Below are 22,259 nucleotides of genomic sequence, written 5' to 3'. Positions count from 1 at the left end.
GCCTGTGTTTTAAGCTTGTTCTTGTTCTGATTTGATCTGAGCTGTGTTAACATTGCACCTTCAGAAAGTGGATTTTTATCTTCTCTTGTTTGTTTTTAACACCGTTATCCTCTCCCTGATAAAAAGCAGATAAAGCTCCAATAGCTTATCGAGGGAATTGAGTAAAAACAAGGATTAATGAATCAATGAAAAGTCAGGAGATTCCCGTGATATTTTTGTTCTGTTCCAAAAGCTGTTGTTAACCTTCTTCGCTTCTTTATAAGCCCTGCTCCCATATCACACATTCTACAATGCAGCAGAGCTCTGCGCTGCATCTGCATGGCACAGTTTCTGCATCTGCACAGTGAAGAGGGATTACTTTTCAATTCTGCAGTAAATTTAGTTCAGCATCTTTAACAGTATCGTCATGGGTTATAATGTGCTCCCTGCAGATATCATGCATGCTCTGCACACACACACACACATACACACACACACTCCTTCATCCATGTGCACAGTCAGTTTGTGCAAATTCATGCATGCACCCTCATATTTGAATAATTTCCCCCCTTTTTTCCACAAGGGAATGCAAGAACTATTACTGGCAATGGAACTGATTTGAGCAGCTGAATGTGCCCTTTATCTCGCTCGCCAAAAACACTCAAAATGAAGGAAAGGTGAGGGAAAGCAGCCATCATTAGAAAAAAGAGGGGTTTAGTATTAGAAATAAACGGAACAGAACAAAAAAATGTCTGAACGTTCACATCATTGAAGCAGACAGGCATACAATGCACATGTGATTTGCACAATTTGAGCTTAACCAAGGGTACAAAACACAGTGCTGCATCCAAACCTGACATGGCCAATAAAAAGTAACAGTACCTATCCAGGCGTACTCGCCACATCTGTCTTCTGGGGGCCTAAGGGGGCCCAGCAAGACCTACCTAAGAAGGATTTGATGTGGAGCGGCTGCCCACAGCACACTGAATTGGATTATCTGGGACTTTTCCTGGTAGGCATATTCAGCTCAGAAGGTGAGCTTTCTGACTCTTCCTGGGCAGATCATTGAGATGCAGACGGCGGCAGGTGGTAGGTGTCACAGCCGAGAGACACGACAACAAGGCCGTCAACAAACAGGCGGAGGATCGGCTGAAGAAAAAGCAGACACTCGGCTGAGTGAAGCCACCTTTCTCATTACTGACTCAGAGTTAAGTAGCTCCCCAGATGATTTGGAAGGAGAAAAAAAAAGACCATTAAGGAACACACACTGCCCATTTGTTTCCTCTTCATCCAACAGCAAAGACTTTGGATTTATTATCCTTAAAAACCTGCTTAGATTCACCTTCTCTTGAGCCAAAAATTGTGTTTTTTTGTGTCTTATAATAGATCTGTCTGCACAAACACTGTGTGTCAATACCGAAGCATCAAAAATGCATTGCTTTGCATGAATTTACACATTGATTGTTGTATAAATATACATGCAATCTGACTGCTACCTGTTCAGCCACAGAGTATTTAAAGTAGGTCACACTGTATGTGATCACAGAGCCTCTCACACAATTTAACCAGGATGAAGTGACCCGGTGAGCATTTCACACAGCGTGCATGTGGAGTGAAATGTACTGAAAATCACAGCGCAGCTCACAAAAAATTAATATCTTTTCAAGCCCTCAATCATTAGCATAATTGTGGAATAATTACTGTAGTACAAAAAAAAGAAAATACAGTGGTTGAATATACGGTTTCTATGGTGACAAGGAAAGTCATTGTGGTGACCTGAGGTTTCAGATGGGCAAATTGAAGAATCGAGCACTAATAAGGACAATATTATGAGTCCCCCTGACATTGTGAGCCATTTTGTTTTCAACTTCAGCCGTTGCCTGTAGTTTTATTTTTATTCACACATGGAGTAGTAGTATATAAAACCACCTTGTCATGGTTAGCCATTGAAAACCGGGTAAGGGGTCAGGTGAAGATCATCTTATGTTATAATATTAACCAAGCGGCAACCTTTGGGGCTCGACTTGAAGCCCATGCGGAAGTGTCAAAACTTCACGCCGCAACTGCTGGGGGCTGGCTCCAAAAACCAGTAATTTCCCATTGACTCCCATGTTAAAATGGCCGACTTCACAGCAGAAATGAACATGTTTACAGCCTGGTACAAAAAAAAAACATTCTGGTCTCAAATCAGTGGCGTAGGAAGAATTAAAAATGTGGGGGGGGGGGGCACCTTCTGTGGGTGGGTGGTGAAAAAAGTACATCAGTATATTATGAAATATAATATAATAATATGAAGTAGTTGCGATTTCCTGTGGATTTTAACAGGTTGTTAAACTATTTTACCTACAGAAGTAAACACTTAATGACTATTTCAGAGACAGATTCAACAAAAACTCAGTGACAAACAGAAACTAATTCCAAGTGAAACAACAGTTTTGTCAAACATACTGGTGCTACTACACTAACAGCCTCCATATCTGAGGCCTTCTCTCATTTACAGAGACAAAAAACTGGCAAATCCCATAGAAAAATGAACCAAACTGCTTAATGCAGATAATACTGAAACACTAAAAATACTAACTTACAAAAAGATGCATGTCTTTATTTTTATTTGCTTATAAAACTGCTGAATTCACAACAAACCTTGTGGATGTGTTTATAATGATGCGCTGCCTCATCTGCTGCATCAGTGTGTCCCTGTTCATATAATGCTCCACTGTGTCCTGACGGTCCATCACATGTATTTTATTCTTGCTGATAAAAATAGGAGCAGGTGGCTATGTGCACTGGCTCGGCGAGGCTGAAGCTAGCAGGCTAACAGGGGCTAACCTGGCCTCATTACAATATGGGTTAATGCTGAAAACAACTCTAACTCTCCGTGTCTTTGTTAGAATCTCCTCATGTCCATTGTGTGTGGGGAGGGAGCAGAAAAGACAACAACATGTCATCAGACAAATAAAACCGTCTACTGTAACTGACAGTAAACAGCAGCTTCCTCCCAACTTTTCTAAGTTGATTTAACATCAACCTAACGTCACCTGGGGCCATGTGACAAAGCAGTCAGGCTTCAGCATGAGCTGGACTTTGTGGGATGACACTGACGTTACCTCCTCCAGCTTCAACCAGCACTGACGGTTCTCTTTACGGTGTTTTACGCTCGCTCGAAGAAAGCCACTGGCTTTGTTAGGTCCGTTACTATAGTAACGGTATTACAGCGCTGTGGTAACCAGGAAAACATGGAGTGGATTCCAGCGGTGAGGTTATTCTCTTATGAACCAAGTGGAACGGAGTTTTTCACGAGCAATCGAAACAGCGTTAGGTGGAGTTTCCTACTCACTAAATGTGGGGGGGTCCAAACGGGCCATTTTAAAACGTGGGGGGGGGGGGGGGGGGCACGTCCCCCTCTGATATAATGGTAGCGACGCCTATGTCTCAAATGATAGGTTCCCTTCTAGTGTCATTTGTACGGGGGGTGAATTTTTTTTACAACACACTCGTTTTAGTTATATTTGGACTTATAATTACGCAGAATTATGGGCGTTGCCGTTTGAGCAACAGACGGTTGCCGTATCGCAGCGCGAGTTTCCTGCTTCCACGATCGGCCGCCCCCCTAAACTCCGCTCGTGCTCCCCCTCTTTGTCCATATTTGGAGTTTTGGCGGACATGGAGCTGCCGACATGGCGGCGGTCTGAGCGTCCCGGAGCCTCCCACCGAGCCTTAAAGCGGCTCTTCAGAAACAGGGTGACGTCACGGAGGCTTTGTCCATAGTTTTTACTTTCAATGATATTAACACATTTTTCGATGGGTCTGCACCTTCACAAACTCATAGAGAAGCGGCCAGAAATAATACATATGTTCTATTTTCGGGGACTAAAATATTGCCCTAACGTTATGTTGTCCTGGTGAGGATGGGCTGATATAATACAGTAATTAATACCTTTGTGTGTTGTTGTTGTTGTTGTTGTTGTTGTTGTTAGATACAACATGGCACAATAAAGAAACAATCGTCACAGTTTGATGAGGAAGAACTTGCCCGTCAGGAAGTCGCCACTCCACACCTGCCTCATCACCCACCACTACAAATGCTTAATGGGCTAGAAAAATGGAGGCCATGCTGGCTGGCTGTCCACATACTTTTGTTATGTCTTGAGATTCTTAGTCATGGTGCCTCCAAGTGCTAAATCAAAAGGCAACTCAAGGACCTCTTGTAAGTTCTACCTGACATTTAGCACTCGTGCTTAGCTGGTTGAGCTGTGACGCTCGGCAGGTTCACCCACACATCCGCAGCGCCCCGTGGCTCTGCTGGCACAGCTGTTTTGCCTTTGTACTTTGTGTCCTGGTAAGCAGAGTGCAAGTTAGTACAACTGAGTACAACTGAGTGCAAGCGGCCAAACTCACAGATGTACTCACTGGATGTACAGAATGATATTTTTGTATTATAACACCTATTATCCACACCTCCTCCCACGGCTGCTTAAACAGACAACAATTATGCAACCACAGTTTTTGTTTTGTTTACAGTTTTCTAAATTATCAGGCCACGTTGATTTCTTTGTGACAAATTAAGGGCAACACTCTCTACGCTCCGTATGCCAGACTCAGACCCAGAGACTGTTTAGAAACGGACATTAAAAATTGGTTTCATTTTCCCCTCGTGGAGCTGTTGATGGAAGGTTAAAGAGTGTTGCGTAACATCAGAGAGCATCATAAATGATCATTTGAAACAGAAGCAGCGCTGTCAGCTTCATGCAGGCGGAGCTAGCGCCGGCTGTCAGGCACATCACTTGATCTGAAACATATACGCACCGATGCTCACATGCTTACATGCATTTACAGTCTCATGCATGCAATAAAACACAAACATCACTTCCTGGCCTGTGTCTAAATCTACTCTGCACTGACTTCGTACCTCGCGGATCAATAATTCATGATCAATCTAATCTTCAATAATGTTCTTAATCAAACTTTCATCTGACAGGGTGACTGGGTTAGAGTGTTTTTAATAAAGGAAAATGAAAGCAGTCATAGCAAGCCTCAGTACAGTATGCACATAATGCAACATGCATGAGGAGGCGCCTTATAGAGGGGACAGGCGGAGTAACTAATAACTGCATGAGTCAAAGGTTGCTGATTCTGTGCAGAGCGGTTAGCAATATGAGAGCAGACAACGGCGAGAGAGCCCCAACTATGCTGTGACTCCTGTCTGCTAATGGCTTTAATGAGCTCTCTGGAGTCACGGCTCTTTAAGACGCAGAGATGCAGAGATCCACAATGGGGGGAGAGCAGGGAGGATGAAGACATGAAATGAAGTAGATGTAGAAGGCGATTAATGGTGAATAACTTAATAGAGGTGAAAAGAGTGGCTGGGGAGTGATAATGGAGCAAGTAGTGCACATACATACAAGCTCAACCACACACACACACACACAGAGCTGCTTAAACACACACACACACACACACAGGGTCATTCATCAACATTATTCACCGATTTAGGAGCCTCAAGGAAAAACTCCGGTTTACAGCATTCGGCACTGCAGCCACTATAGACACTGTGCTTGTTGTGTTTAGGGTTGACCCATTTTATATAAACAAAACATCAATAATGCTTTCCTCTGCAAACACACACACACATGCAGAAAACACACACCGGTACGTCTCCCAACTCTCTGCAAAAGGAAGTCAGCGAGGGTGTTTGAAGTGTGTTTGATCAAACACAGTGTATGCAGCACCACTAGCGGATGCCACAGCCTATACTCTTCACTGCACCCAGAGACAGCCATACACGCCTCCTGTCAATTTTCTCTCTTTTTCTCCATCTTTCATGGTCCTCTCTTCATCCTCATCTCTGATTTTTCTCTTGTTATCATCCCCCCCCCTCTCTGCGGGTTTTTATCCCCCTTTCCTTCTTTTTGGAAAAATTTGGATTGATTTGAAACATTTTTGCGTTCATCGCCTTTTGACAAATCACATCGTAATTGCTTCAGACACTAATCTCATTATGATACATGGCTGACAGCTTTTTATTTTTCAAACTATTTCATTTTAAAACAACTTCTTGTCTTACTTCATAACACATCCTTATCTCAAAAAATGTGGAAGCTCCTCACAGCCATATTCCTTGTTAGGCATAAATAGAATTCACCACTGTGCATGAATATATATCCACAGCTACTGTATCTTTTCAGTTTTTCTGGCTTCACCTCGGGGTTTGGATGATTGGTGTCACAGCGAGCTTCACGTCAGCCGCTTGTGTCCGCGCATTCATGGAAGCGCCCAGGAAATAAGAAATGCAGACACAGTCACAGCTTCTGCAGAAGCTCCCTGCTTGTTCAGAGGATCCTACAAGGAAGCACGCGCTTCTGGGGCAACAGCTATGAAGGACGTCAACACAAAGCTCGGTGAAGAACAGAGCCCTCCTGCAGCCCCTTCAGTAATCAGAGATGAGAGTAGATGGGAGAGGAGGGGGCAAAGGGGGTGAAGCCGAGAGAAGAGGAGGAGGTGGAGGAAGAGGAGGAGGGGGGGCCCAGCAGTTGCCTCAGAACTACACAAGAGGTGAGGAAAATTTGCCAGGCTTTGATTAGACTCTTCAAACTGATGTAAGGGTCTTTTTTTCCCCACTGAAGCCAACGCACTTACTCTCCTGAGCCACACCTAAACACCCACATCAAAATGGGCAAAGATGACACATATAACCACACGCACAGTCGGCAGGCGGTCTCACACACACACACACGTATATATACAAAAGGTGGACACAAAGGGAGAAATGAGAAAGCTCCCCCCTCATTTGTGACTTGACACGTCTATGGCTGTGTGAGTGAGTTAGAGGTGACGCGCTCACAGAATGAAGCGATCTCATCAGCGGAGGAGAAGCTCCTCATTTTATTTCCATTGGAAGAAAAGACACAACTGCCAAAAAAACTAATAATGTCCTCACATCTCTACTCTCTGTCTTCATTTTCTAAAGAGAAGAAAACAGAGGGGAGAGAAGAAGAATCTAAATGGAGGCCTCTGATTTCATTCAAACCAACTCAAGAGTGAGTGAGAGAGTGAGGGAGAGAGGGGGGGGGGGTTACGGTGGGGAGACGAGTGTGTGTGTCTTTAAATTGGGCGAACAGCGCAGAGGAGGTGACTCATCATGGTTCTTTCATCTTTGTCATCTTCAAAAACTATTACTAATCATACTGTCTTTTACATCATCATCACCATAAGAGTACAATCACTGCTATCATCAATATCATCAATCTACTTTGTCAACAATCTTTTACATCATCATCATCATCATCATGCAAGTGCAATCACTATGGATCATCAATGTCAGCCCTGCTGGCGTCAGTGTAATCAGCATCGTCATTGTCGACGAATCAAAATCACTTTTAGGATTATTTTTTATACCCCCCCCCTCCTATTCCTCGCTGATGGTTGTTATGTTCATCATCAATAATGCATATTTGTTATGATCAATATCATCTTCAGTCATTCCACAATGTCCATCATAATTAGTCACCATGTTGCACTTGAAAATGGTTATCGATCGTCACCCTCCAGTGACATCACCATCGGCATGTCAGGATCAGTGGAGACAGCAATCATCATCATCACCGTCATCATCATCATCAGCATCAGCATCAGCATCACCTTTACCGTTACGAGTCATCAATATTAACCAGGCACTGTTAGGCATGTTATGCACACTCAGAAATGTTCACCTCTTCATCATCATCATCACCATCATCACCATCATCATCATTATCACCATTAACCTCAATAAAATAATCGTCACTTCAGCCATGTCATCTCTATGTCATTGATCACCAACAGATCACCATCTTTCCAATGTTATGTTGAATCCTTTTCACCTTCATAACAACCGGAACTAGAATTTCACTCATCGTCACCAAAGAGCACTGACATCAGCTGTGATCTAAAAGTTTACTTATTTCGCTCAGGCCTGTTGTTAGTGGGTTAGTGGGGTTTTCGCCCTTTCAGACCCGCTAGTGAGGAAAGGGTCTAACATCAGCATCTGTTCTTGGGTCAATGACTCACTGCAATGATGATTGGCTCCAGCTCCAAGTGTTTATTAAGCCTGTTTGTGACATCATTAAAGGAATTAATTGCCCTTTCAGTCTGCTTACAGTAAAAACCTACATATGCTGTAATTTCAGTCTAAAAAGGGAGCATTTTGTACAGTGATCATTAACATTGTATGATGTCCATTTTACATCAAGCTCATCAAATAATCACCTTCATCCACCCCATTATCATCATCATCATCCTCATCATCCCTGAGGATTCACTGCATCATTAAGACAAATATAAGGCATGATATTAATGGATCATTAATATCATGCCTATAAGCATTAATGTCACCATCTTTGTAATTATTCTTTGATAGCACACCCATTACCAGTCATCCTTATTGCCTTCATCTTCATCTTTGAACAACTTCAAAGTCAACAACAACACAACAATAATCCCCTTCATCCCCAATATCACTATCATCATCTTCACTCTGAAATCCATTTTTGTTTTGTGTGTGTCCTGGTGAGACAATGCACTTTCTGTTCATCCTCCTAAACACTGATACCATTATTGTCAACAATAACATAATCAGCATCAAATAAAAACATTAACCCTCATCTTAGCCATCATCATCATCATCATCGCCGCTGTCATCACACTAATTTTCTTCATCAAAATTTTAATCACTCTCGTTACGTTCCCTGCTGTTTTCATTATCCCTATCATCGTCATCTTTATAAACATCATTAGCATCATCGGTATCATCATCAACACCGACTTCATTTGTGTAAATAAATACCAAAAAAAAAAGTTAGGAAACTGAGGGTTTGAAGCAAAAGCTGCATGAGAGCTGTTTTGGAAATTTAAATGATAAAAGAAGAAAATCATCAAACAGAATTTTAAATTAATCTGGAGGGGGGAAAAAAACAAAAAAGCAGCTAGAAGTACTCAGGTGTCGAAAGGCTCATCAGGAACCATGACAACAAGGGGTGAACTATTACAACCGCATTATAGAGGACAGATGTATATCTTGGAATTTATTATTTACGGACTCTGATCCGAAAAAATTTCCGGGACAATTAATATTATCATTAACACCTCTGTTGTCACCCTTTACCCATATATGATCATCATCACCGGAGCCATCAGCATCACCTTGATGATCAATATCACGGTAGCCGTCTCATCCTCTCTGTCTGGAGGCACATCAGATTAGTGTTTGATTTTCTAATATTCAGCCCTCAGAGTCTTGCTATGAATTAGCTCAGGATTAGAGCCGAGGTGAGGATTATTTTGCAGGTCAGAAAGGGAAATTGCTGCTGAGCAAAAAAAAAAAAAAAAAAAAACCTGCTCACCAGAAGGTGGCACACATATGGACAACCTCAGAGAGTCGTATGGGAATCAGAGGGCTGAATTAGTTAGCAGCAGCAGTCGCAGCAGCACCGAGCCAAATTAAGTAGCGACAAAAATCAGGAGAGTGCTGCAACATCTGTTGGTTCTGCCTTATTATGCCCCATTAGCATGGTGTAAAATGAGGGGTTTGTTTGTAGTGGCCCCGTTCTGGATAAAACGGAGGTAGCAGGGTGTCCGTAGCTGGCTGGGAATTAGACGCTTTCTCCCGGCCTTGTCTGATGGATTACAATGCAAATGATTCACCCGCTCCTTCTTTTGTTTGACTTTCCACTCCTACTGTTTGAAAGTCTACCGGGGATATTTTTGGACAAAGATGAGAAAAAATGGCTTTCATTATTGCCTTTGCATATACACACTCATTGCAAACGCACGCCAAACAGTCTTGTGATGCTTATTGTCAAGCCTGACAAGGAGAAAATCACCCCGTTGTTCATAAATATACAGCCTAAACAGTTTAAGGATTAACTTGGTTGCCAAATTGTTTTGTACAAAGAAAAACATGGAGGTGATTATCCATGTGAATGTTGCTAAGGGTCAGCGCTAACAATTTAGCCTCACCTGTAGTGATGCCAAGTGGAAAAAAAACAGGGAGGGGAAGCGTCTCTTCATCTCTCAAACACATCTTCCCTTGCTCTGTTTTAAATGCCAGCTTTGTCATCCTGAAAGCTGTGTGCACCAGAGGGCATCTTTAACACTGGGAGAGGCACCATGCTAAAGGCCAATGTTTCCCCTGTAATACAAGCCCCCCTGACGCTCACCTGCTGAGACCAGCCAACCGTCTGCTTAATGCTCCTCTCCTTCCAACTACACTGCCTGACTCATACTTCCAGAAGTAATCCTCCACTTTTCCACCTTTTTCCCTCCACCACAAACTCTCATCCTGCTTCATATTTGTAAAATGAAGTGGCCTTGTCTTTGTTATAAGGTTTTTTTTTATATATATATCCTTCTTCATATTCATGCTCCGAGTGTCCCTAATCCTTCAAGTAGATCTCTCCATTTCCTTTTCATGTTTTTGTCTTTTTGTCTCCCGGGGGCCAGTCCAAGCTACAGCCAGACAGTGTGTGTGTGTGTGTGTTATTATCAGCCTCCAACTGGTCTATATGAAGACTGATACTCCCATCAGAGTGTCAGGCAGACAGAAGTGAAAGACTCCTATTCTTTCGCTCGGCTAACACAATCAGCATGACCAGCCGGGACCTGAGGAAAAGTATTAGAGGGGAGCAGAAACAAGGATGGAGCAGGAATGACAATGCCTATTGTTTGTGATGTATTGAGTGCTGTCTGGCATCTTTCATATTCTGCTCTAGTATCTCCCTATTTTGTCCTCTTTTATTCATGCTTTCAGCCTTTCATCCAGTCTGTTGGCCTCTGTTTCTTCTTTAAACCCACGGCTCTCTGACTCCATCTCTGCCTTATCTCTCTCTCTCTCTCTATCTCCTGCTTTCTTAACTGTTTCCCTCTCTCTTCATTAAAACAACAACTCCTGGGATCTCCGCAGGTTGTTTCGGAGCACTTACATCATCAACATCGCCATCACTGCCATAGTCATTATCATCAACAAACCTCATTAGCAGGAAGGTAGCAACAGAAGCAGCAATTTTCTTATTCATTCTTTCAACCTGCTCCCTGTGCATGAACAATCAAACGTGTGGGGGAAGTTAAGTAAACATTTCATATTGCATTACTGATTCAGCGCCATGCTGCTGACATACTAAACAGATCATTACACTCCTATGGGCAGATCAGATGAGCTTTTCCAGCATGCACAGACACTTGTAGGGCAGCATTAAAAAAATCTAAGAAAGAACACCGTCCTGTTAAAAATACATGGAAAAGCTCTGCCTTCATCTGCTCAGGGGTGAGAATAGTTTTATTTATTTTATATTTTTGGGATGGGGAAGCCTATACTTTGAAAAAGAAATCATTTTTAAGACAAGGATTAGGATTCTAAGCCACTACCTTAATAACAGAAGGAATAAATCCTTAATCCTAAAGTAGAGGGAAGATATCGCCGTTGCAGATAGAAATAAAAATCACGGGGCAGGAGATATTTTCTCGATCTGACATTGATTTTCAGTTGTAATCGTTACATACACTGACAGCACGCTGACTGGCAGTGCAAATTAGGACAGGGAGCAAGATTGCCCTCGGCAGCCCGAGTTGTGTGGTGTCATACATGGCAGAAAAACAGGAGAAGCTCAACACATTACTGACAAAAACTCTCAAAGGTGCATCGTCTGCACACCACAAAAACCAGAGGACACGGATGAGACGCGTTATTCCACTGCTAACATCTTCTGATTGATTGACAGGTGGACAACACAAAGTGGGATATAAACAAACAATAATTAATAATCAATAGGTAATTTTTAAAAATATTAATGAACAGGGCCATCTAAAACATAAGCTGACATCATCAAACAGCCGCAGCCAGTTCTCACAGCAGGAGGAGAACAGGTGTTATTAATCACATTAATAAAGCTGGTTCAGGGAGCCTGTGTGCACAGTGAGCTGGGCTCAGGTGCAGCTGAATGGAATGCAGCCATGGTTAAATGTGATCAGCTACACCTGTGTTTGCAAAATGGCAGCTGGATTTTAATTATTAAATAAAAAAAAAGTGTGAATATTTCCAGACCGCACTATACTCTTGAGTGCTAATCACTGAATGTTAGCATGATGTGATGCTATGCTAAGACCTGCTGAACAACAGAATGCTTTTTCAGCCCGTCTTCAGCAGGGAAATGCAACATAAGGGGTAATGGCAACTGCACACTTGCGCAGCATGTACCCCTACCTTTCTCTACCATTGGTCCCATATGTCCTGTTAATGTAGACATAACATAATGTTGGCACTATGTCCATATGTTCCATTGGCAGGATAGGGAGCCATGTATCACATCTGGCAAATATATTGTGCTGTGTTTTTTTTTCCTCGCCTGCTCTCACGCAAGTGTGATTCAAAAATCCAAACTGACAATTGAATTTGTGTGTCCATGAGACATAACAAACAAAATCTGATTTCACAACACACAGTGAAAAAAAGTCACTTTAGAAGTCACAGTCCGAACATAGCCTAAGACACACTAATGTCTGGCTTTAGACTTAAGTGTAAAAGGGTACAACTGCCATTCATTCCCATTTAAAGTCAATATTAATTGTTCCGAACTTTAATCAGCAGCTGAGGATATGGATGAAAAGCCCAGTGTTTCCTCTCCCAGTACATTAGGGGGGCAGCCTGCCGCCTCGATGGCACCCCTTGCCCCTCCAAGAAGGTCAAGTCAGTGTTATTGAGGTTACCTTGACTTGTTCTTTTATTAAACAAACTAAATAGCTTCAAGTTATTTCTCTTATTTGCTTGGTGGCATGTCATTTCTGTCTCTACATAATCGCTGAGGTCTTCACACACCAAGAGCTGTAAACATTGGGGAAACACTGTAGCCACAATGCACCTTTGTTAGCAACTTGTCACTCTTTACCGGCTCAACCGCAAAATCCATCCAGCTATATTCATGCACTGCTCGACAACTACCGGTTTACTCTGAGATTGAAGAGACTGAAGAAAAACACTGGAACACATCATCGTTTAGCCTCCACAGCATTTGCCACTGTGTGTCCACATATACCTGCATATCAAAATGGCTCATTCTCAGCCTATATTTGACAGATATTGTAGAAAAATGATGAGCTACAGCCCCCAATAACTACAAATAAAAACATCAAGCATCATAGAACTGTGCCAAAACTGCCTCAGTGCTAAAATTCCTCTGATGATCCCATGGTCAGAGGGCATTTCTTTTTAAAAGCTTGCTCTCATTAAAATGCATAAATGTTTTTTTCCCTATTTGACAGGCAGAAAATAACATCCATGTCATCAAAAAAAAAATCACACATTCACACTAACTGCACATTTAACATCAGCAGGCACACTGTTCCACTCAAATGCCCCTGAACGTTTCGATGACCTCCTCCTGCCAATCACTGTATTGAAAGTGCTGATGACTAAGATCTGCTACAGTAGATCTTGTTATGCAACTGTGTCTCTCCTGCTGAGCTGGGAGAAATCATTTGTGAGGTAGGAGCCCTGACTTTAATTACTCCAAGTATCATTTTTAGCTTGAGCTGACAGGCTTCAGATAAAGCTCCTGAGACTGATTTCTCTCCACACAGCAGCAGTGCTCATGTGTATGAAATGTCATGTAGGTCATGGCGGGAACACGTAACCTGATGTAGTGCGGCTTTCTGTAACAAAAGAGGCTGCCTGGGGCGGTGTGGACAGTGCAGGGTCACGTACAAGAAAAAACATGTGAGCCATATGCCAACTGTAAGAGCGAGTGAGGGAGAGAAGTCATGATACAAAGAGAGAGTGGAAGAAGAGTGCTTGATAGAAAGGCACAAAGACAGAGAGGAAGAGAGACGGACTGAAAAAGAGGTGGTGGCAGTAGTGGTGGAAGATGGATTTGACCCAAGGGCAGGTCTGAGACTGACAAACTGTCAGTAACTGAGCTACACTTCTACATGTAAATTGGATGCAAATCTTGGTGTGTCTGTTTGTGTGTGTGGTTGTGACTGAGGAAGTGCTAGTGACTACACATATCACTCGTCTCCACAGGGGACAGCGTGTGTGTGGGTTTATGTGCAAGGACTGTGGTGAATGTGAACAGGCATGTGTGTGTGTGTTGGTATCTGTGCATGCATTTGAATGTTTTCTGTGTGCGGTATATGTATGAGTATGTGTGTGCTCTGTGCATAAAATCCTTCTTCCTCAAAGGCCTGTGTGGGTGCATGTGTGTGTGTCTGTGTAGTGTCTCCAAGGAGATGGATTCTGTCCCATAGAATGAGTGTCGTCAACCATCAGTGCTTCTCACTGACACGGAGTTCCTCAAAGACACTGAGATGAAGAGAGAGGAGAGGAGAGGAGGAACAAAGAAGAAAAGGAAAAGAAAGTCTTTTGAAGGATAAACCATGGGATTAGATAAGGTGCTCCTTCTGGACCATTGAGCCAGTGTATGTGTGTGTCTAAGTATGTGTGTGCGTATGAGGAGGAGAGCCCATTGCTCTGAGCACATTAGCTGCTCGGGGTGAACAAAGCCCTTCACCTGCAAGCTTTATAATATGGTCCTGGGAGCTAGAGGAGAGTGCTGCATGTGTGTGTGTGTGCGCACCCCGGACAGAGAGAGACAATCTGTGTGTGTGTGTTGTGTGTTCCATATCTCGCTTCTGCTAACCAACAGCGAGTAAATAGAAAAAAATGGGGGCTGCCTAACCTTGTACTCAATGGCCAGTCGTTCTGGTTGTATGTGATTGTGAGTGTGTGACCTAAATCTAGCTGCCAGTGGTGTGTAGAAGTACATACATCTGTGTGTGTGTGTGTTCCTTGTGTGTTCTCTCCTGCATGTGGCATAAATCCCTTTATGTGGGTCTGGGAGATTTCCAGATCCTGTACTAATGTTGCAGCATTGTTGTGATAATGTGTGTTACGGTACTTGGTTACCGTGCAGCACCACGTATCTCATCACAACAGGAGGGTGGACAACACTCTGAGTGTGTACGAGCACCGCTCCCCCGCCATGACCAAAGTGGCCGGAGCTGTTTGAATTGGATTATCTCATACATTTTCTATTATCCAGCACGGCCTTGAAAGAGATAGGCCTGCTGAGAGTCGGAGCCTTGGATATAAAGAGTTTGGCCAATTTGTAGCACGCCTCATCTCTCAAGTAGGAACATTTGTTTAATTCATTTTATTTATCTTGACTTATCCAGGTTAGCCGTGTGGAGATCAAGGCGCTCATAAACAGATCTGGCCAATGCACTGGCAGCACAATTAATTAGCAGGTAAAAAAACAATTAGATGATGTCAGCGTAGATGGTGATTAATCTCAGGGAAGCACGCGAGAGAAAAGTAGAGCGTGCAAGACTGAAGTAAACAAAGAGGAAGTGAAACAACAGAGAAATATGACTTGCATTAGAGAAAGATGGTAGCAACTGTATCCTCAAAGGACACGAGGAAGTATCAATTGTTAGTGTTAGTTCAGCTAAATCACACAAAACATTTCACAACCATAAGGTAATAATTTGAGATTTCTAAAATAGAAGATAGCTTCAAAATGTGTCTGCTAGGCTAGATGCAAAAAAAAAAAAAAGAATGCTAGGTGCTGAGCAGAGCAGTCAGGAATCACATGCATCATACCTCACAACACAGCTGACATGCCAGAAATGCCATAATCAACACTCATCACATCCCAAGTATGCAATTTATGCTCTCTCACAGGCAGCAGAAACACAGAAGGAACACACATGTGACACGTATTGAATAGCCAGGAACACCTGACCAGGTGCAGGTGCCAGACTGATACACAAGTTCTCCTTTTGGCACGTACCAATCTGGTTTTAACTGACTAAACTATCACCAGTCACACAAAACAATGAGCCAGAAAAGCTCCAGTCATTATGAGAGAAGACACAAGAAAACATCCACACCAGCCAGGCAGATCGTACTCTGAGCTCCACGCTTCAGCTGTATTAATAGTACATCAGAACAAAAGTAACCCTGCAGCTTTTCAAAGTGCTGTGATTTTGTTCACCTCTTGCAGAGTTTTCCGCACCTCCTTTACTGAAAGCTAATGCTACAGCACAAAAACCCACGAGTGATTATCAGTTCTACAAGCTCCAAGTCAGCGCTTGCGACCTTGTAGAGAACTCCAATCTCAAGCTGTTTTGGCATGAAGAAAAACTTTCGATGAACACAAGACGAGGCAGCACCACAATGCAAGTCTGCTGCTTGATGTTGTGTGATCAATTAAGACACACAGCTGTTCATTTTCCCAGCTGTCTGTGTCCTTTCACTGCCTCACACACAAAAGCTGCTGTTTGGATGTGATGCATCACTTTTGTGTTTTGGTCTCTAAAGCTTCTTATCCGTTACTAGACACTTAATCACCACTCATTGAGTTAATGGATGACGAGCTGGACCTTTGAAAAGGATTTCATCAGCCACCTCCATCAAATTCGTCATGGAAAACTCACTGCACTACACAATGCACTGACAATATAATGTTCTACTCTGCATGCAGCGTCTTACAGTGTGTTCTGGGTTCAGTGTGAGGTGTAAAGGTTGCTCCTACCTTGCAGAACATGCTTTGATGAAGTTGGATTTTTTTCAGCAGGATTCACTAGACTCCCCCACTCTTTCATTCAAACACTTCCTGGTTCCTCTATGACATGTGACCAAGCAATCCAATCAGGTGTTAGGAGGATGTGACAATGTTGCAAAACTGCAAATCAGGTGCATCCAGCTTTGGAACTTTACCCCTCAGCCACCACTGCTAGTTCAAACATCATGTTACAAATGGTCCAAACTTAAATAAAAACCAGAATAAAAACAGAATTCTCCTGTAAATTGTACATGAGCTGGGATCATTTTAGCGTCTGTGTCCTCATTTTTTTTTTGCCTTGAGTCTCTCATAAAACTGTAATCCTTAAAAGTTTAGAAAGAGAATCAGATGTTGATTAAAGTTGAGAAATGATCTTCTTTTTTTTTTGGACCTGTATGCGTGTTAAGAAAAAAGGCATGAGCAGTGACAGAGTCTAACAGGGGGGGTAGAACCGAACTTCACCGGGGCTCCAGAGCCTAGATTCATTGCTTTAGCAGCAATGCATTTTTGATGTAGCCCCTTTCTGCTTCAGTTTCTCTGTACAACCCAGACGGAATAAGAGCGCCCCCAGCAAACGTCCATATAGCTTAAATTTACCCTGTGACGTTTGCAAAGTGTAGGTGTTTGTGTGTGTGGTGGGAAAGAAGGAGGACAGAGAGAGAGAGAGAGAGAGAGAGAGAGAGAGAGACTTTGAGAAAGGGAGAAAATGTTCCCCCTTGCCTGTTAAATATTTGAGAAGCCTTCTGTGGAACAGTGATGCAGTCAGAGACGGGCCTGTTAGCTCTGTGTGTGTGTGTGTTTGGTTGATGCAGAGAGAGAGACAGGGCCGTTAGTTCGGACTAATTCAGCTGTGTGCGAGTGAGAGGGAGCACTTTCACTGTTTATTTATCTACCTGGGAGAGAGGAGGCAAAAAAAGAAAAGGAGGAGGAGGAGAGAGAGAGAGGGGGAGAGAGAGGCTGGCCAGGTTGTCACATACTATTAGACAGACGGACCCAGTGTGCTTTGCCCCATGTCAATGAGAGAGGCCAGACTAAAGACAACCATTTGTGTGTTTTTGTGTGTTTTAATGCGCGTGCAGCCTTGTGTGCATGTGTGTGTGTGTGTAGGCCTGTCTTTGTGTTTGTTTATTTATGGCTGTGTTTTTTTTTTTGCACAACTGCTTGAATTGACAGAGAGAGAGAAAAGCACGCTTGTGTTGTCTGGCACAAGATCCTGAAATTAGCTGAAAGAAAGGTAAAAGCTGTGTGTGTGTGTGTGTGTGTGAGAGAGAGAGAGAGAGTGTGTGAAAGGGGGAGAGAGGGTGACACAGAGAGAGGGAGTAAATCTCTAGACATTGATGAGAAGAGGAGGCAGGATGCCCTCATTGTTTAAGACAAAAGGAGCTTCCCATGCCACAGAATAAAATACCCAGTGTGCGTGCACTTACACACAAGCACGCACACTTCCTCTGCCTCTGTGTAGGTGTGTGTGTGTGTGTGTGTGTGTGTGCTCATTGTAAAAAACATCAATATTGCATTTCCAGTCAAAACATTACTGAAACAAGACAGAAATGTAAATAAGACTGATGTGGTCAGACAATATGTCAAAACATGGACCTCTCAGCTGTGCGCTGCTGGGTTTCTGATGCATATTGAGGGGCACACATCACAGACAGGTAAACAGTTTGAAAACAGACACACACCTTCAGGCAGAACTCCTACTGAAACTCACCTGGGGTTGGAGCTGTTCCAGTAAACAGTATGTCTGTCAAATATGATCTTCTCCTCTGCCCACACGGACACCCAGGACAGGATGGTCAGCACCATCACCTCCATCAGACACCTCTGCCCGAGCTGGCACAACATCATAGACATCCAGGGGGAGTCTCGTTATTTAAAAAAAAACTGGTATCAGGCTTTCACTGCTGCTGCTGCTGCGTCTGCAGAAATCCTCTCTAGATCATCAATGTCCGTCTGCGCGTCTTTGGACAAATCGGCTCGTCGGTTCATGGATCGTTAACTGGCTTGATGAGAGTTCCGATAACGCAGCCAGGGCTGTTTCAAGTCATACTGAATGTTTAAAAATCACTTTCAAACTTAATCAGTATAGGAGACAAAAATAATAAGCAGGAATCACATGTTATTTACAAACGCGTCGTCGGCGGGATGCTGCGAGTGCGTCTCCTCTGCAAGGTTCGAAACTTTTCTCCCATTACGCGCAGCCGGAGAGATACGTGCGCCACCGGGGATGAGGTCCCGTCTTTCTCCAGAAAAATCACGATTAATTAACACTCCAGAATTCATCCGAGGTTTTTTCTGGTGGAGATACCGTTGCTCCTCAGCAGACACAAGACACCATCAACATCGGCCGTCATATTTGTTTACCCAGATTTGTACTGAGCCTGGCGCACGCTTTGTTCCGCTCCGTTCACAGCGCAAACCTCGTCTCAGCTTAAAAGCTGCGTCCACTTTGACCTTTTTCTCTTATCGCAGTTGAGTGAAATCCATCCCACAAAGACGAACACGCTGCCTGTCCGTTATTTTCTGTCCAAACTTATCGCGCAATAACAACTGCGAGACGAGAGCATCCTTCTCACGCAGCCACACGCTCTTGCAGCATCTCAACTTGGTGATCCCTCCGCTGCCACTGGCTCCACATCCAATGTGACTCCAGTCGTCTGTGTGCGCCGGCTTTCACTTTTTCTGTGCGTCACGCTGACCGGCGCAGCCAGAGAGCCTTCGATTACCACAGCTTTAATCCCAGCGTGCTCCCGTGCAACCTCCACCTATGGCGGCAACATCACTCACCGGCACCCTGAGACGGTGTAAGTAAACCCCCCCTCCACCACCACCACCCGCCCGTCGCTCTTCATCTCGCGCTCGCTTTTTACTTTCTGCGCGGGCGGGGTATGAAGCCGTGCCGTGCCGTGCCGTGCCGCGCTCCCTCTAGGGACACAGGGCTGGCTGACTCACTGCGCCCTGAAGACACTCAACTGAGGATGTATAGCGGAAGGTAAAGTATTTTAAACTCGTAGTTCGTGATAACTGAGGCTTGCTGTAGTGGCCCAAGGAACTGTACATTATTGCTTCATTTTGTGATTGTAATGACTGAACTCTGCGGCCTTATATTTGAGTGAAGGCTGTTTATTTGCGTCACATCTGGGCGCGTAAAGCACCCATGAAGTTCACTGTCCGTTTGAAAGCTGTTGCCTGATGGATGGCCTCAGAGAGAGGGAGAGAGGGAGGGAGCGAGGAAGAGGGCGGCTGATGGATCGTTGGAACAGTGGAGTCATTTTCCATCAGTGTCCATTAGGCCCAAATGGCAAGCGGAGGCAGCACCGATTCTAAAAAACCTGTGAGCCATAAACCTCCAGATAGCTCAGTCTGACAGAGGGACTGCCACCCCTGCTGCCTCTGTCCTGTGCGTGTGTGCGTAAACGCTTCTGCAAAAACATATCCATCTAAGGTGTTCAGTCTCGGGGTGGGGCGGGGTGGGGGGGTACAGTGACCACACTGCTGTAAGCACTCCATGCATGCACTGTCCAACATGTGTCGATATTCTTGTGCAGTGTGAGCCTCACTAAGGATCCAATCTTCTACAAGATGAGAATTGATTCCAGGAAAATTATGTTACAAGTTCATTTGCATCCTCAAGAAGGCCAATATCCACGTTAACGAAATGAAAATGAACCCTCACAAGTGAAAGCGTTTCTGCAACTCTTTCTGGTTACTACACTACAATCAAACCCAAATGACTTGTCCCATGGCTCGCAACCCTAATACACCGTGCTACACTTTTAAACGGAACCTTACTGCAGCTCCATCTTTCAAATCTTATTGTGCCTCACTATTGGATTCTTTATGCAAAGTGGCCTAGTTTTGCTCTGCCCTGCTCTGCCTGCAAAGTAATGCCTATAATTTGGGCTGTGCGAATTCAAGCAAGAGAGAGAACCCATGCACCCCCATAACCCAAATACAGCTGCGTGTTGTCCGCCTCTGTGGATGAATTATTCAACATCTGTCTGAGGCGTGCATATGTAAACAGGTGGATAGTCTCCTGATGGCTTTTTTAAGGAGAGCCACTGTAGACCAAAGACATCCTTCAACCCTCCGGTTTCATGCTTTTCCTCCTCTGCTGTGTCACTCTGAAAGTGAGTCTAAAGCTCATGTAAGCTGCACAGACTTAACAGTATTGGGAGGATTCAGATATGAAGGCCTCTTAAGTGATCCTAAATCTAAAAAGAATGTGGGTCAGAGTCAGCACGGATACATGCCTCCTTAAAAAGGGTGTTAATTCCTAGAAATGATAGCTGGTTAAGTCACTGTAGTTTAATGCAAGACAGACAAATCATGGACATTTGAATTACCTCAACAGACAAACGTAAGCCGTCTTGACTTCCAGCACACAAAACTTTCTGCATTTTCTCAAACTGGATGAATTGAACATGACAAAATTCTACACGGACCAGGATCTCGGACAACCCCCTGCACCCCATTTCTGTGTGGCCTTGGTGTCCGCTTGATTAGAGACCACCGCACTAATGTAAATAAATGTTGCCAGATGTGGTTGGATTACCCACCCCACATGCTTCCATTTAGTCCCAGTTGCTGCATGAAGCCAGGAACATCCCAAGGGACTGAAGTTTAAGGGCAGGTTACACAAATGACAGCATGAACATGTCACAAACAGAAAGTGCAAGAACATTTTATGACTTTTCAAACTGCTTACAGTCGATATCATGCTGTAAGCTGCTGCACATACAGTGCTCGCCACTTTGAGTTGCCTTAACAGATGAAAATTAAATGAAAGTACCATATTTTGTGAGCCAGTAAGCTTAATTTGATATCCTAAAAACATCACAAATCTAGGTTTGAATCATCTTACTTTTGAGTTACCCTTCCATCCAATTATGCAATCTCTTTTACATTTCAATATATCCCAAGGAGGATTCTGTGTAGACTGCTCTCTGCTCCAAATTACTGTTGGTGCAGAGTGAAAAATCGTAACATGCTGCAAGTAAACAAGGGTCTGAGGTATCAAAGGAGCATCAAAGCTCCTGCCATGGATTTTTCTGACTGGCAGGGATACACTGAACACTTGCAGAAGTACCTGTACATGAAATGTCGAGAGACTGGTTGCAATTCTTGGCGAACATGTTATGAAAACTTTAAAGGTATCTTTTAGCATCCCTCTTAAGATTTCCGTCATGCTGGGTATTGCTCACTTGAGACAGATTTCTGTCTTATCATGACCTTCAAGGCAAGCTCTCCTATGTAATGACTCAAGAAAAAAAGCAAGCACCAGAGCTGTGGAATGAGTACAGCTATATTCATTCCACAAGCTGCTGGCATTATACATCAAAAATTCACCTTCTCTTAGCCTTAAAAAATGCGGACACCACTGGACTCAATTCTCCTTTTCTCTCATTTGTCCCACTGTGAAAAGGCAGGGGAGATCTGAGGTTAATCCTCTCCACTGCTCTGTAAGGACGTCAAAGAAAAAAGAGCTATAATGCCAGAAAGCCAACAGACACACTTGAGATTAAACCACAAACTATTGACATTGTGTGAATGGCAGGTAAAGTCACCTCTGCTCAACCATCTTTGATCACCACCAGAGAGCAAGACCTCCCCCTAGTGGCTAAGGAGGTGTATAACTAGATTTTTCCATCTCTCCATCTCTCACATCCCCAAGGAAAAGGTCAAGGCAGT

The 22,259-nt window shown here is 43.6% G+C and overlaps 1 protein-coding gene across 1 annotated transcript in view; it reads right to left on the bottom strand.

Moving 5' to 3' along the window:
• efna2a (ephrin-A2a) overlaps nt 1-18,422 on the bottom strand; it is a 63,894-nt gene extending 45,472 nt beyond the window's left edge. The window contains exon 1 of the mRNA XM_028395873.1: nt 18,280-18,422. Within this exon, the coding sequence (XP_028251674.1) occupies nt 18,280-18,422 (143 nt within the window). The remainder of the gene's footprint in view (nt 1-18,279) is intronic.
• Nucleotides 18,423-22,259: the final 3,837 nt, after the last annotated feature.

Source organism: Parambassis ranga, chromosome 22 (assembly GCF_900634625.1).
Source record: "Parambassis ranga chromosome 22, fParRan2.1, whole genome shotgun sequence".
Lineage (NCBI taxonomy): Eukaryota > Metazoa > Chordata > Actinopteri > Ambassidae > Parambassis > Parambassis ranga.
The sequence above is the reverse complement of the archived record's forward strand: the minus strand, read 5'-3'. Positions and strand labels throughout refer to the sequence as shown.